The following is a 15,974-nucleotide window of genomic DNA, read 5'->3' as shown; positions in this document are numbered from 1 at the left end:
CACAAAGACAATTTAGGCAAATTGGCAGTGAAACTTCCACCATCACAACTGTTTTCAAGATGTTTTGTAAGTTTGGGACTACTAAGATACAGGGGCTTTAAAATCATACTACTAAAGCAGTATAATCCAGGCAAAAATTAAACTGAGCCCATTCTGTTTTCCAGAGGGCCCAGACTGAAAAATAAAAAAAAAAAAAAAAGGCTAAGTAAAAAGGACTTGTGACATCTTCAAAGTGCCAGCGGATGTGTTCTTCAAAGGGGGCTTTGTCACAGAAGCGTGTTTGATGAATCTCATGTTGCTGCTGGGGACTTCAAGCACGCCACTGGCGTTTGCATGTCCTGTCCTTCACTACATGCTGTACGGGAGTCTCTGTGCCTTGTTCCCACAAAGACTAGGCGCCTGCCAGGTCTGGCAGTACAAGCTGGTACTTTGGTTGTAGAGACTCTGACTTCAGATGCCCAACGGCAAAGGAGAGGTCCACCTCACTCCCACCATACCTGCAGAGGAGATGTGGCGTGGAGACGTCTTCCTGATTTTCTTGGAGTCATCACAAATCCACTGCTCGCAGCACTTCCCTGCCATCTTAATCAGCTTTGGGTTTGGGCACCAGACGAGGGGAGGGCGTGAGTTTGTGCACATGGGAATACAGCCCACAGCCCCGTTGATGCACGTGCAGTTGTATTTGCAGTTGGGCTGAAACGTGTCCCCATTGTTATACCTGACTCCGTTGAGGACACATCCTACACCGACAATCTCTGAAAGGAAAGGGAAAGAAAAAGAAAAACACACAGGGCACTGTTAAAATACTATTGGCAACAAAGGGTGCTGATGTGTTTCTTTACCAAGCTGTTCCCCGGGCTAATGGAGCCAACGTGGAGACACAGCAGTGCTGTGGGGCGATGTGCTCAGCGTGATGCTGAGCCAAATGTGGTCATGCCATCTAGGAAACTGCTTTCATTCTGAATCACAGCAAAAAAAAAAAAAATAAAAAAAATAAAAATTTCAATGCTTTATGGAAAAAAAAAAAGAATTTAGAAAATAAAACAAGTTTTATCCACAAATGCTCACTTAAAAAATCATTTCATGGCATGCTGGTAAAAGTTATTTGCAGTAGCAGAAATACAAGCAATTGAAAGAGATACTGAGTGAAATTTGAGGTTTTCAGGAATGTGAGAGGAATATGTGGAGCTGCAATTATGTCGCAGCTCTGCACAACATCTGTACCTTCCTGAAGCAGAAGCGGGAAGATAGACAAAACTAGCAAAGGAGCACCTAAAATGGCACTGGATTCCTATATTTAGGCAACTAGATCCCACCCAGTTTATCCCTGAATAGTTTTCTTGGAAAACGAAGGAACACATTATAAAGCCATGAAAATTAGTATTTGATGTATATTTTTAAACAAAATCACAAAAAAAAAAATAAATCAAGCTTTTTGATTGGCTGTGAACAAGAATCACATTGATTCAGGAAATCAGACACAAGTCCCATAAGGTAGCAACTTTGCTGTTTCGGAGTTATGGACAATTATTTGGAATCAGTGGCAGAAATCTTCTAATGGAAACTCCAAGCCTCAGTTTCTCATTTGGTCACACGGAGGCAGTGCACACGCAGCCATCAGTTTGCGCCACTTTTAAGTCTGGTCGGAAATGGAGCTGCAATGTGGCTGCGTCAGGGCCAACTCGTGTTGAGATGCTGGATTAAAATATTGCAAAGGCTTCCTATTTTGAGAATGGGCTGAATGAAAACACCAAACTCAAACCCCTTCTTCTTCACAGAAATGGGACTTGTTGGAATTTGAAGCCCAGATCCAGATCTCCAGTTCATGCTTGTCTCCAATTTTGATAAATGGCTTCAGCCTTTGCATTGAAGAGACGTTACTCAGTGCTGGAGCCAGAGCTGAGAATTCGGTTAAACTTCTAGGTGTGTACATGGATTATGACGGTCCAAGAAAATGCTGTATTTCCTGGTGTTTTGCTACCAGCATATTCCTCCCGGGCTGTGTTAACTCAGCCTCCTGCAGGTCTCATACATCAAGAGGTTCATCATGAGGACACCCCCAAACATAGACAAAGGGGCTGTTGAATGCCTTCATGCAGAACCATGCTGAATCTGTGTCTAAATCAGGCAATTTGGGAGCAGTTCACAGTTCCTGGCCCCACATGCACACCTGCCTCCCCCCTGGGCCTGTGGTCAGCACCCTGCTGTCTCTGCAGCCAACAACAACGTGAGAGCTGTAGTGACTCCCAGCGGGCTCCTATGTGACATCCAGGTGTCCTGGGACACACCTCAGCATGCCAGTCTAGATACAGCCGGAATTTCCCACAGTTTCACCCCCTTCCCTTTACCAACACCAGTTCCTAACTCTTTCAGGATCTTTATTTTCCACAGATTATATTGTTTCTGTAGTCCTGCCTGCACTGCACTCTCTAGACATAGCTTTTGGCATCCAGTTGCAAAGCAAATTCCTCACAGCAGTTAATCCCCAACACCCAGCACAGGAGTCTTGCTCTTGCGGTCAGGGCACTAGCTGGTGTACTCAGAGTGGAGTGATGCAGTCTATATATCACCCAGTGCATGAGAAAGAAGATGTCAGCAGAAGCTGTTGTGTGCCTTTACTTGGATGCTGAAAGCAAGAGGAAGACCGCAGATTTCTATGGCAGCCAGAGACAAGCCGCTTCATTTCCTAACCATGGAAAGATCTACTTCTCCTGTCCCTCAGGGCCACAATGCCCCTTACCATACAACCATAAATGTCACAGAATAGGGGATATATTGTCATCACAATAGGGATGTAAAAGTGCATTGGGTTGGGAATCCTTCCAGACCTGACCGGGGAAGCTGGGATCAGTCCCACATCACAGTGCTGTTGCCATGGGCATACTGAATGCCTGTGATGTATGGGAGGTCTACAAAAACAAACAAACAAACAAACCAACAATCGAACTAAGAAAGCAAGCATTTAAATAAATAAACATGTAGCAACATGAAGGTCTTTAAAGAGGTCTAGGAAGGCTGAGGTAGCTTTAAGAAAACGTCCAGCTTGTTTTCATCTCCCAGTGCAGGGCCAGCTGTAACGATGTCATTCTTGACAGATGTTTGTCTAACCTGTTCTTACAGACCTCCCATGAATGCTCCACACACACTCCAGACAACACATTTGAATGATCTCATAGCCTCATTTCTTACCCGTGGATCCTTTCTAATCTTGACAATCACAGTTTTTACGTCTCCTTGCACATACCTTCGCTTGCTGTTATTTTGCCCATATCCTACAAAAATCTGGTTAGATTGCACTTTCTACGTGCTTGTTCTTTGTGGCTGAGCTAATGCAAAGCCAAGTTCTTTTTTTATTACACTTCCCGTCCCTCTACCGCTGAGGAACAACCCCTAGTAACATTTCTGTGAGAAACTGCCAGCTACCCTGAACCTCTCTACTCCTCACACTTGTCCCTGGTGAAGCTTCTGCTGATATTCTAAGTTTACTGAATCACACTGTTTGCAATCTTTTCTCTTCCCTGTGGATCGGTTATTCTACCTATTCATCTCGCAATCAGGTGTCCTCCAGGTTGCCTTCCAGCTTTACATCATTTGCGGTTATGTTCCAGCCTAGAAGACTGTCTCTCTAAATGGCTTTTCCCTGTTTATGAATCTGAAGCCATAACCAACGTGTCCTAATAACTTGCTCAACAGTTAGCATCTTTTCTGATCAGCTATCTATGTGGTTGTACTCATGATCCTTTCTCTTTTAATCATTCCTAGAGTAATGATTTTCAACTATTTATGACATATATGAGCAGATCAGACTCCCCTCATGTTCTGGATCTCAGAACAAGTGAATATATCCTTGACACACAAAACACTACCTCATTTCTATGTCCTCTTCTTCTTGAATGAAGACATTCCAGTCACATGAATTATCCCACCAAGAGTTTGTTATGACAGGCAGGAAGAAATCCTTCTGCTTCATGGCAGCTAATGTCACTGAAACTGTTGTAAAATTATGGCTCAGACCTCAATTTGTCACTGAGAAACTTTGCTAGGAGATGACTCATCCCTGACCCTGACCCCTTGACAGGATACCACGTGCTATCATTCCTAGGGATCCGCTAGTGGAAATAAGCCAAAAGCATCTCCTTAATGTCATGGTTTTCATGTAGACGCCCATATTGCTTGTCTTTAAATCCAGCTGCATATCCTTTCTTCATTCCCAAACCACTACAGCACCTCCTCCTGTTAGCGGAAATACAGAATCATCTGCTTGCAAATCTGAAGACCCTCAAATGGTGGTTGTTCCTTGCTCTTGGCTGCAGCCAACTCAAAGAGCAAGAATTCAGATGTCATTTCTCATCCAGCCAACTGCCCTGAGAATGAAGACAGCAATAAGGAAATGGAAGAGGATGGACGGAGGAGCTGATGAGTGTACAGTCAAGTATCTAATGAGATAAATCTCAGCCACTGCTCAGACCGAGGGGAGCTGCCAGTGTATATCTAAGTCAAAAATATATGTACATCACTTACGTGCACATACTCCTATTTCGTACCTAGGTCTGTCTCCACTGTAGTCACAGTACAAGCCCCTGTGGAAATCACAGGTGTCGGCCTCAGTGCAACTTTCTCCACGCTGTTTGGCACACATCTTGCAGCAGTCGCAGCCGTCTGTGACCAGGCTGATGCCTACCGAGCACCGAGGTGGGGACTTCGGACACTCGCATGGCCACTTACAGTACTGAGTCCGCGTGTAGGCTTCTGTCACGGCAGGGACGGTGGGGGTCATGGTGGTGGAGGTCTGGGCGATGGCCTAAAAACAGAGAAACAGAGCTTGGAGAGCGTTCCAGAGCAAAGTGGGCTGAGAAACCTGTGGTGATTAGTCCTCAATAAAAATCCCCTCAGATCTAAAGAGACTGACAGGAAACCAAAGAATAAATGTCAGAGAGCCATGGAAAGGGGGCAGTCACTGCTCCCTTGTAAACCCCTTCAAATATCCAGCTGAGAGCAAACGGTCTGCAGCTTGGACTAACACCCAAGCCTCATAGCCCCAGCCTGTTGGTACTCAGCCTTTTCCAGACCTCTCCTCTCTAAACAGAAGTCTCTCCCAGTGGAGGAACAGCGGCACATACATCAAGACCCCTCTGATTCATGAGAAGAAGATGTGACATGTCTCCAGTCTGTGTCACCCTGTGGTACTTGATTCTGTCAGAGGATTGTGCCACCCCATAGCTGTTGTGCCTGTTCACTAAGAGATGGCTGTAGGGCCTCTTGGCTACTCAGAGGCTTCCTCAGGCAGCACCAGCTGCCCTTCAGGTCATCAACCAAGATATAGGTCATCATGTTGCAGTGTGAAAGCACGCGTGGCCCTGTTTGGCCTCGTCATCCTCAGGTTTATCCACATTTGTGTGGGTCTTGCAACCAAAACACGGGGTCCCATAAATCTAGGAGGGGACTGCCAGCAGGCCTGTGAGCCCACCACCCCCACAGACACCCAGTCGCGAATCTCTGTGTTGTGAGGATCATCTGAAACCCACAGGCCTAGCACTCCATCACGGACCTCCCGGGGATGTCTTGGCGATTTCATCTCTTGCAATTCCGCTAATATCACAACAACTGCCACTTTATAATGTCCCAGCCCTTTGACCTGAATAGAGGTGAGGTTAGAGACAGGAAACGGTAACATCTGACACCAAAATCTGCCTAACTGTCTGTGAATGTCTTGATGCACAAGTTCACTCACCTCTGCCTGAAAAACATTTTACTTGCTCTACCCTTATAGCACAACAAACACACAGTTCAGCTCTCTGACAGAGTCCCAGTCCTAAGCAATGAAACTACACTACGGCTATAACATTAAAAAAAATAAAATAGAAATAATAAAAAAAAATCAAAATACAGAAGTCATGCATTTCCTCTAAGCACTCTGAAAAACACCCTTATCTATCCTTCACAGTGTCCAGACTGCCATATTCAGCAGAAATGTTCTCTGTGAATCCTGAAGAAGTCGTGAGGTTCTTAGATCTGTCTGTGATGGGCTCTCCAGGTCTCACACTGTAGTTCCCATGATGTTACCCTGGCCCACACAGTCAAACTAGGATATTTCTGCAGTGATTTTCCACCTACGCTTTTTGGCACATGCTTTTGTTTTACATGGAGTCACTGTGGGACCTATAAGTTGGATGAGTGTAGTTGGATGAGCGTAAATGAAGCTTCCTAATGTTAATGTTTCTCCCAATAGCTGAGCACAAATATTTGCCAGCATGGTGAGCAAGGAAGAAAAACTTTTATGGGGAGGATACTGCCAAGTTTCCATTTCCTGATCTCCATTTCCCTGGGAAATAAGAAAAAAAAACCCAAACAACCCACTACCATCCTGCAAGATAATTCAAAATCTCATAATCAGATAAAAAATCTGACCAAGGTAAATCAAGGGAGAAGAAGGATTTCATGTAACACAGTGATGGTACTCCAGTAGACATACCCAGGTCACTATTACTGAGATAATGGAGTGCTGGGGTACCTTAGCTCATAGCAAAACCCACAGAAGGCAGAGGTTCATTGCCTTCTGCACTCTCCAGTCCGTGCTGAGCAAGCGCTGGATGACATTTAACAGCCCCAGCCATGCTCGTGGTACAGGAAGGGTGCAAATCAGCCCAGTGACAAAGCAAAGATGTGCTTTTTCTACCAGGTTCACTGCACAGAAAAGCTGAGCTGCACATGGGGGTCAAGCAGGACACAGTAGCTCAGGCACAGAAACAAATGGGGTTATTTACAGGCTATCAACAGCTATCTGTATGTGCCCTGCTCGGGCACATGTGGTCCAGAAGCCCTTTCTGGTGACAAGATGTGAAGGCTGCAAAGAATAACTGTGTAACCCTGCAAAGTTCAGACAAAGAAAGTCAAGGTCCAGAAATTACTAAGGCCATCCAATCCATTCCTGGATACTTTGTACTGTATTATGTATTATTTAGTCTTTTGTCCTCTTTACAGTTTCAGATGTCTCAAACAAAAGGCTTTCCACCATGTCTCCATGAAGAATATGCCCCAACCCAAGGCTTTGTGGGGAAAAGCATCCCCAAGAATTGCAAACCCACAGCCCATAAACTATCCATCAGGATACCTCTGCAAAGCCCTGGTACTATCTTCTACAGCTTCCTTACTCAAATCTTACTAAAATACATTTCTAAACCCGCTATTGCTGTATCTGAAGGTGTATTTAAGTATCTTAGCAATTAGTTACCCTGTATTTAGAACACTAAATTGTTAACACACTGCTAATCACTGCCAAATAGGAAATGTGTTTGCTCTGGGCATAATTCCCAATTCCATTAAGGCCCCCTTTACAAACAGTTGGCCTTAAAGTTGGCTTAAAATCACATTTAAACTCATGTTTAAACTAAAACATGCCAATATAATTTGCTCCCACTTTAAGGCTCCTTGATGCTGCCAAAGTTGTTAAAAGAGGAACATTCAGATCAATGAAAAGCCCTGGCCTTTTAATAGTAGTATTTTTCATTCCACTCACAATAATTTGAGTAGGTGCAATAACCTGTCACTTGAGAAGAGAGGCCTCTTCAAGTGCAATAAACCTATTTACTTTGTTGCTGATCATTAAAAAAATTGCTCAATAATCAAATCCAGATACACAGACAAAAGTCACACTGCTATTTAAAGAGCCCATTGCCATGGCCCAACCCTGTAAGTAAATCCCTTCACAGTCCCTTGTTTCTATTGTCAACACGAGCAAGCAAACAGCTTCTACCCTGTGTAGGTATGAAGGTGTATGTGGATCAACACACGTAGCAAAGAGGAACCAATAAGCCCTGTTAGTCCTGTTTTCAGTTAATATGTGAAGGACTGAGGCTGAATTCTTGTAAAGGACTGGGTAGCTGGAAGCCATTCGGTGGCTCGTGGTAGAGACGAATTCAGAGCAAATTATTTAACAGCCCTTCCTCTAGGTCTAAAGACTGAGCTGACCAAGGAAGCTTTTGCAGTGTCCTTATAGTGACTGTAGCTGTTGCAGTTCTTGGACGTGCTGGATGAAATGTCCGGTGATATGGCCAAGTAAGCCATAGGAAGGACATTTAGTATGGGCTAGATGACCATCTTCAAATGATCAGTGTGCTCAGGCATCAAAATATTATGACTCCCGTATTTTACAAATAGAGAAGGTATGGAGAGACGAAAGCAGCATTATGTCCTAGGCTCCATCAACACCCAACCAAAACCCAGCCTTTGGAATCATAGAATCATAGACTAGTTTGGGTTGGAAGGACTCTTTAAAGCCCATCTCGTCCAACCTCCCTGCAATAAGCAGGGACATCTTCACTTAGATCAGGTTGCTTAGAGCCTCATCCAACCTGACCTTGAATATTTCCAGAGATGAGGCATCTACCACCTCTCTGGGCATCCTCTGCCAGTGTTTCCCCAGCCTTGTCATAAAAAATTTTCTTCTTTCAAGTGGAAACTCTTGTCCACTGGGCACTAGAACAAGTGCACGACCTATATAGCTTCCAGTCCCCCCTCCTTTCCCTTCCTAAGTCCCTCAAAGCTTCACTATGAGAGGAGCAATTCTACAGATTTATAAAATTCTTGGCTTTTCCTTTTCCATGGTCAGCTGTCATCACTGGAATACCTAAATCTCTTTCGAAAAGACATTCAGCCCTTCAATGTCCCACAACATTCTGGGATATGGACACTTCTTTATTAATAGGTATGATGGTTAAGACATCATGAATAACACTTTATAAGTACCACAATAAAACCAACTCTTTCCACAGGTGCTATCAATGGGAAATCACACTGTAATGTTCTTCATCAGTGGCCATCCTTAACTAGAAAAAACCAAACCAAACAAATAAACAAACAGACCCCCTTAGCAACCATGTCTTTAGGGTCAATATAATGTATAGGAGATCAATGGTTTTGTAAGAAATCCAAAATGAGAGTGAAGAGAAACTTAACTCCAAAAAGCACAGTGCTGGGGATTTGACAAGTTTGTTTCAAAATGTCAGAAAGATAAAAGAATGCACCTGCTAGGAAATTATTTTTTCCAAGTACTGGTAATTAACTTGTTTTGTATAATTACTGTTCGATCTTGGGGTCTGTAGATTTGTTATCTTGGATGCTAAGGAGAAAATATTCCACTACAAGTTATTCATGAGCTCTAATTTTGCTGCTTTGGAGGTACAAGCGCATTCTCATTAAATCAAGATGAAGCCTCTCTCACCATGCCATGGCTGATAACTCTCTATTAAAGTCGTTCCTGATTTATGCTTGGCAAGCTCCAAAATTACTTTCTTTTTGCATCTGCAGAGAATAATATTTCACTAGCAACAATTTCCAGCTAATTTCCGTGTTCACATTCAAACGAGAGAAGGAGAAAATAAAAAATGACTCACTGCTTGCCATGGCCACAAACTCAGTATTTTTAATAGCCGTGAGTTTTACTATCCAAGTCTCAAAGATGTGAAATGGATAGCAGCATTTTAGCAGCATGTTCTACCTACTGGCAAAATATATTTTCTATTTGTTGGAAAATACTGTAGTTGTAAGTTTGTTTTAGTTTTGAAAACTGGAAAGACCAAACTACAGTGTTGAAATGAGTGTATACAGTCCAGACTGCAAGGCAGGCAGATATATAGCGGCACTTTTACATAATGCATGAGGAAACCTCCAGCTTCGCTTTCAACCAGCAAAGCCTTAGGTGCATTGCAATATATTTCTTTGCTTCCAGTTTTTACAGGGGGTTAAAAAAACATTCATGTGTATTTATTTCACTGTTTCAGTGCTGCAAGATCTTACTCTTATAACCTTTTTTATTTCAGGTGTTTTTCTCATCACAATGAGCTGGGTGAAGGTAGGGAGAAGTTATCCATGTTCTTCCCCTCCACTTTATTAATGGGAAAAAGTTCAGAAAGGATAGCGACTTCTAAATTCAATTCCTCTGGCTATTGGCAGAGCTGGGCAAGGGGTTATGAGAAGTTGGCAGGCAGAGGTCTGCTCAGACCGTAGTACCTTATCACCTCCTGCTGTTTCCTTCTTGGGGGCAATTTGCTCTAAAAGGACACAAGCTGTGTTTTGCAGGGCACATGCCATTGGGTGGACTTTTAATTTCCTCCAGTAGAATATATTAAAGGAATATTTTTAGCTTACATTTCTGATACCGCCCTTCTGAGCAAATGCCAGATGTCATTGATGGAGGGATGTGACGTGATCCAGATTATCAGTGAGGAAATGTTTATTAAAATGACCTCCTCACTGTTATGTGATCAAATCATCTGATTTGCAGACTGACCCAAACATCCTTACCAGTGGGAATTCATGCACCAAGGACTGACAGCATTACTGTTTAAAAATAACTTTGGGTTTTGCAGTTTGATTGTCCTAAACTATGAAGTTAAAACCCCAACTTTAGGTGGACACTTAAGGATGCATCTCCCAGGAATGGGTTGTGCGTTTGTCCTGTCCGGCTGCCAGACGACACATCTGCTTTCTCCTGGTTCCACCTACTGGCTGAACTCTTTAGACAGCACAAGCAGAAACGCCTGTAGAGCCAACTCCAACATCAGATACTGCCTTAAATGTTCTCACAAACTAAAAGAATTTTTAGAAGCACCCCAGGAGACTCACATCCAGATTCACAGAGTTGCAAACATCCTAATAATAACCTGACATAGCACCGTTCCCAGGGGAGCAAAGTGGCTGGAGCTCAATAAAGAAGTAAAAGCAAAAAGACAAAATGAAATATAAATAATCTATTAAATAAAGCCACTTACTCTTCCATCCCTCAGTTGCATCTCTGGGAAAGCACAGATATTGCTTAGTTTCATCCCAGAACAGACAGAGGTCAACAACTCATAGTGCCTGTCAGAGAGATGGGCACATTAGCAGTGAATACCAGGACCTGGCTTACATCAGTGGGCTTAAACCAGGCCCTCAAGGTAGGAGTTTATTTCTTGATCTTGCTCAGTTGGAACTTCTGAGCTGAATATTGCTGAATATTTGCATTATTATTACACCCAAACCAGATGGGTCAACAAAGAGACAGTTCTTACAGCAAGATCAGCAGTAATCACAGTACCATCAGGACTTCCTTACTGTTATACTCTTGAGGAAGTCCCCGTGAATGCTCATAAACTATCAGAAGGCAATACTAGTGACAAGTGAGCTAGCATCAGGACAGAGTTATAAATCAGATTCCACAGGACACGTAAAGGTAAGAGGAAAATATGATTATTCAGGACCTAGCTTCCCCAGAGCATGCTTAAGCTTCTAGATACCTCATTAAAATTGATCCCAGACATGAAATCTCCAGAACATATTGTAAAATAATGGACTCTGAACCCAGAAAATATAAGAGAGTTTCATAGATGTCAGGTGCCAGCTGGATTTATTCTGGCTGTGCGCTGTAGACTGAGCAGAAAGGAACGTTCTGCATGAAGCATAACATTAAACAGCCTAAGAAAATAAAATATCCACAGTGAGTTAACCATTAATATTTATGTGGATCTGTGAATGATAAACAATCAACTTCCCATAATATTATTTTGGGAAATATATCTGTGGGAAGAATGTAGGCAGATATTTGGAAGAGTCTTTTCTAACTCAGTTTAGACAATTACAGAGTGAAGATTACATACATGCACGCCTTTGCCAAAATATTGCTTATACTGGCAAACTCAGGGTGGCCTCACATTTTCTTCACATTTTTCCACTGAGTGCTCAGAGTGTTAGAAAACAACCTGATGTTTCATAAGTATTATCCCAGTAAGAGCAGCGCTCGCTTAGAATAGGCTGATATAAAAATGTTTGGACATCATTAACAAATTGACACTGCCACCACAGAATCCACTAATTGGGATATTAAACAGCATAGTTTCTGTGCTCTAAGAGCATTGCAGTCTCTTGTGCTGCACACATTCAGTTTGGGCAGCTAATGAGCTCATCCAGCAAAACTAGCTTAAACTAGGGTTTGAAAAGCAACAGGGAACATCTGGAGGAGTAAGGAAGAAAAGTCTCCAGAAAGAACAAGTTAACAGACTTCAATTTTAGGCAAATGGAGAGTAGAACAAATGAGCATTTGGACTATCCATGGTTACAAGGAGTAACAAACCATTCTAAAACCGTCCAGAACGAGATGCTGACGTTTGAGCCACGAGCTGGGTAACAAAAGCAGTATCGCAGTTCCAGCTCCCAGACAAGAGCAGACTGGTTTGGCAGAGGTTTTACTTTGCAATTAGCTGTGTTTTGCATTTGCTTATCTCCCGTGTTTCAGTCATGGCTTTGAAATCAAAGGGAAGATGTCTTCTGTCTTCTTACTCCCGTGGGACGTTCTGTCCCAAGCTGGGCAATAAAATAAAGTAAAATTAAGAAGCTCCACTTTTTTTTTCTTTTTTTGTTTCCCATGACAAGAATAGCACAGGTTTTGTGGCATTTTTAAAAGTTATTTTGTTTTTCAAAACAGAAATCTGCATTTTCAAGTATCAACGATTTTCTGTTTCTGTTCCAATGCAGAATATTTTGACTTAAAAAACCGCTTCATTTAAAAATGTATTTGTTATTTAAATTCTCAAATCGGAAACAGTTTGCTTGACCTATTATAGAATCATAGAATCATAGAATGGTTCATGTTAGAAGGGACCTTAAAGATTATCTTTGACTTAAGCAAGGCGTTCGACACAGTCTCCCACAGCATCCTCACAGGGAAGCTTAGGAAGAGTGGGCTTGATGAATGGACAGTGGGGTGGATAGATAACTGGTTGAAAGACAGAGCTCAGAGGGTAGTGATTAGGGGCACAGAGTCTAGTTGGAGGTCAGTGATGAGTGGTGTTCCCCAGGGGTCAGTAGTGGGTCCAGCCCTCTTCAATATATTCATCAATGACCTGGATGAGGGGACAGAGTGCACCCTCAGCAAGTTCGCTGATGACACAAAGCTGGGGGGGGTGGCTGACATACCGGAAGGCTGTGCCGCCATCCAGAGAGACCTGGACAGGCTGGAGAGTTGGGCAAAGAGGAACCTTATGAAATTCAATAAGGGCAAGTGGAGGGTGCTGCACGTGGGGAGGAATAGCTCCATGCACCAGTACAGGTTGGGGGCTGACCTGCTGGAGAGCAGCTCAGCTGAAAGAGACCTGGGAGTCCTGATGGACAGCAGGATGACCATGAACCAACAATGTGCCCTTGTGGTCAAAAAGGCCTGGGGTGCATCAAGAAGAGTGTGGCCAGCAGGTGGAGGGAGGTCATTCTCCCCCTCTACTCTGCCTTGGTGAGGCTGCACCTGGAGTGCTGTGTCCAGTTCTGGGCTCCCCGGTTCAAGAAGGACAGGGAACTGCTGGAGAGGGTGCAGCAAAGGACTACCAAGACAATTAGTGGACTGGAACACCTCTCTTATGAAGAAAGGCTGAGGGACTTGGGTCTCTTCAGTCTGGAAAAAAGATGCTTGAGGGGGGGTCTTATCAATGCTTATAAATACTTAAAGGGTGGGTGTCAGGAGGATGGGGCCAGGCTCTTTTCAGTGTTGCCCAGGGACAGGACAAGAGGTACTGGGCACTAACTTGAGCATAGGAAGTTCCACCTAAACATGAGGAGGAACTTCTTTCCTTTGAGGGTGTCAGAGCACTGGAACAGGCTGCCCAGAGAGGTGGTGGAGTCTCCATCTCTGGAGATATTCAAAACCCACCTGGATGCATTCCTGTGCAACCTGCTGTAGGTGACCCTGCTCTGGCAGGGCTGTTGGACTAGGTGATCTCCAGAGGTTCCTTCCAACCCTATGATTCTATGATTCTATGATCTAGTTCTAACCCCCATTATCTGTACTTCCCTAGAGTGGCTGATGAACTGATGAAGTTATGCATCCCTATTTCCTTTAAACAGCAATTTTCCAGCCATGTTAAGTTGCCACTGTACGGCACTGGGGGCGCCATGAGCCGTACGGCTGTACGGAAAAGACGCCGCGCATGCGGCTATTTCCCCCTAGCTATTCCAATAGATATTTCCTAGCTATCTCCCCCTAGCTATTTCCTCTGCTTTCCAAGTTGACCACTTTATTTTCCAACTGTCAAAGTGTCTTCCTTCTTGAAATACATACTATGGGCTAGTTACTTGCTCTCATTTTGCCTCTGTTTAATAGTTTGTTTAGTCAAAATATAGGAAAGAATCTGGTCTTGGTGGGATCTTAATAGATTAATTCAGTGCCTGGACTATAGTTTTGAGCCCTCACTTTAAAAGGAATATCAAAGAATCATCAGTCCAGAGAAGGGCAACCTAGATGGTCAGAGACCTAAAGATCATGATCCCGGACAAGATGCTATGGAAGTTGGGCTTGGGTAATCTTGCAAAGAGGCTAACAGCTGATCTGGTATCAGTCCACTCCTCTCAGTGGTAGCAGAGGGTAGACTAATGGACAACAGCTACAAAATGTAGTAGGGGAGGTTTAGTCTGAACACCTGGTAGGCAACTTCTTCACTAGGAGAGCGGTGCGGCACTGGGACAGGTCACCCACCAAGGTTCTGCATTCTCCTTCCTCAACTGTTAGATTAAAGACCTCCAGAGGGCACTGACAACCAGCATTTCTTGCAGCCTGTGAACGCATACCTTGCCAAAACCACGTGTGGAATACACCCATAAACCCAAACAACCAAGAAGACCTTCATCATTTCAGTCCTGTGCTGTGCCACCTAAAGTCTGGTTCTAGCACAGAGAAATAAAAGCTGATCTTTTTGTTAAATGGTGCATTTAATAATGTCAAAAGAATTCTATTTTGCAGGTCCATTCCCTCTCATATCATAAGCACAGCCAGAATGCTATTTGGCAGCTAATTGTAGTTTTATGTGATAACAGGAAACATACCAGAAGCCTGGTTTTGTAGCTGGAAGGTTTCAAGATAATAGAAGGAAAGAGAAGCTGCTGCTACTGCTTCTTTAATGACCCCTTTGGAACACATGGCATGTGTGGATTCATCAAAAAAACCCCATAACTGCCATTTAATATAGTGTTGTACCATTTTATCAAAGCCACCTCAAGACTCTCAATGAAAGATGAGCAGTAAGAGGGCATTGCTACACCCCGGTGGTTAAGTAAAAAACAGATGGAGCCTACAACTTGCCTAAATAAACAGCAGCAATTCCAGGCAGTGTCCCATCATGAAAGGACATTTTTGCTCCAAGCGTGGCATATTTTGGAAATTGTAGCTTATAGTATTTGATGTGTTCTGTTATACAGAGATTACAGATGGAAGACCTATAGGTCAGCAATATCCTTAGGAACAACAGAAGATGATGGACCTTTGTACACTCTAGGAGGACCTGCAGCTAATTCAGTATGATTGCCGAACATTAGGACCCAGCTTGAAATGATATGGGTTATCTTACCCTTTGGCAGGCAAAATCATGGCAAAAGTCTCTTGTAGCATCTGAAATGAGTTATCTCTGTGTACGCAGAGAGATCAGTAAAGCAGCACTTTTACATTTGAAGCAACGGCACCCTCATCAATATCTGCCACAGCTTCGTTATCTGATCTGGGTATAGTCTGGCCATACTTCTGTGAGGAAAGTGGCTTTTCTCCACAGAATCATGGAATCCAAATGCTGAACCAGAGTCTGACTAGTGTCTGTTTCTAGAAAACCAAATCAGGAGACCACTGCAACCCAGGGTGGGAGAGGGGTATCAGCAGACTGGATCTTACACTGAGCAGTGGAAAAGAATAATGGTAATACTGCAGTTCTAAGTGCCAGCAATGCCAAACCCCATCCATGTGATTGCTGTGTTGTGCTTTCAAGGGCAAGTCTTGTGCCTTGGTCTCCACCACTCTGCATGGCCCAGCTTAGCTCTACCATGCTTCTGGCTCCATCTGCTCTTTCTCTTCCCACTACAGAGATAGCCTGAGGGCATGGAGACAGCTTCTCTGCTTCAGCAGTGAGGATGCAACCAAATATCACCCCTTCTTTCTTTCTCCTGGACTGCAACACTTATTCCTGTTCCCA

The 15,974-nt window shown here is 43.6% G+C and overlaps 1 protein-coding gene across 1 annotated transcript in view; it reads right to left on the bottom strand.

Annotated features, from left to right (window-relative positions):
- Positions 1–15,974, bottom strand: part of CCN4 (cellular communication network factor 4) — a 41,033-nt gene that overhangs the window by 4,409 nt on the left and 20,650 nt on the right. Inside the window, exons 2-3 of the mRNA XM_063324051.1 lie at positions 4,522–4,801; positions 498–755 (exon numbers count right to left, since the gene is read on the bottom strand). Of these exons, the coding sequence (XP_063180121.1) occupies positions 498–755; positions 4,522–4,801 (538 nt within the window). The remainder of the gene's footprint in view (positions 1–497; positions 756–4,521; positions 4,802–15,974) is intronic.

The sequence above is a fragment of the Chroicocephalus ridibundus genome, chromosome 2 (assembly GCF_963924245.1).
Source record: "Chroicocephalus ridibundus chromosome 2, bChrRid1.1, whole genome shotgun sequence".
Lineage (NCBI taxonomy): Eukaryota > Metazoa > Chordata > Aves > Charadriiformes > Laridae > Chroicocephalus > Chroicocephalus ridibundus.
The sequence above is the reverse complement of the archived record's forward strand: the minus strand, read 5'-3'. Positions and strand labels throughout refer to the sequence as shown.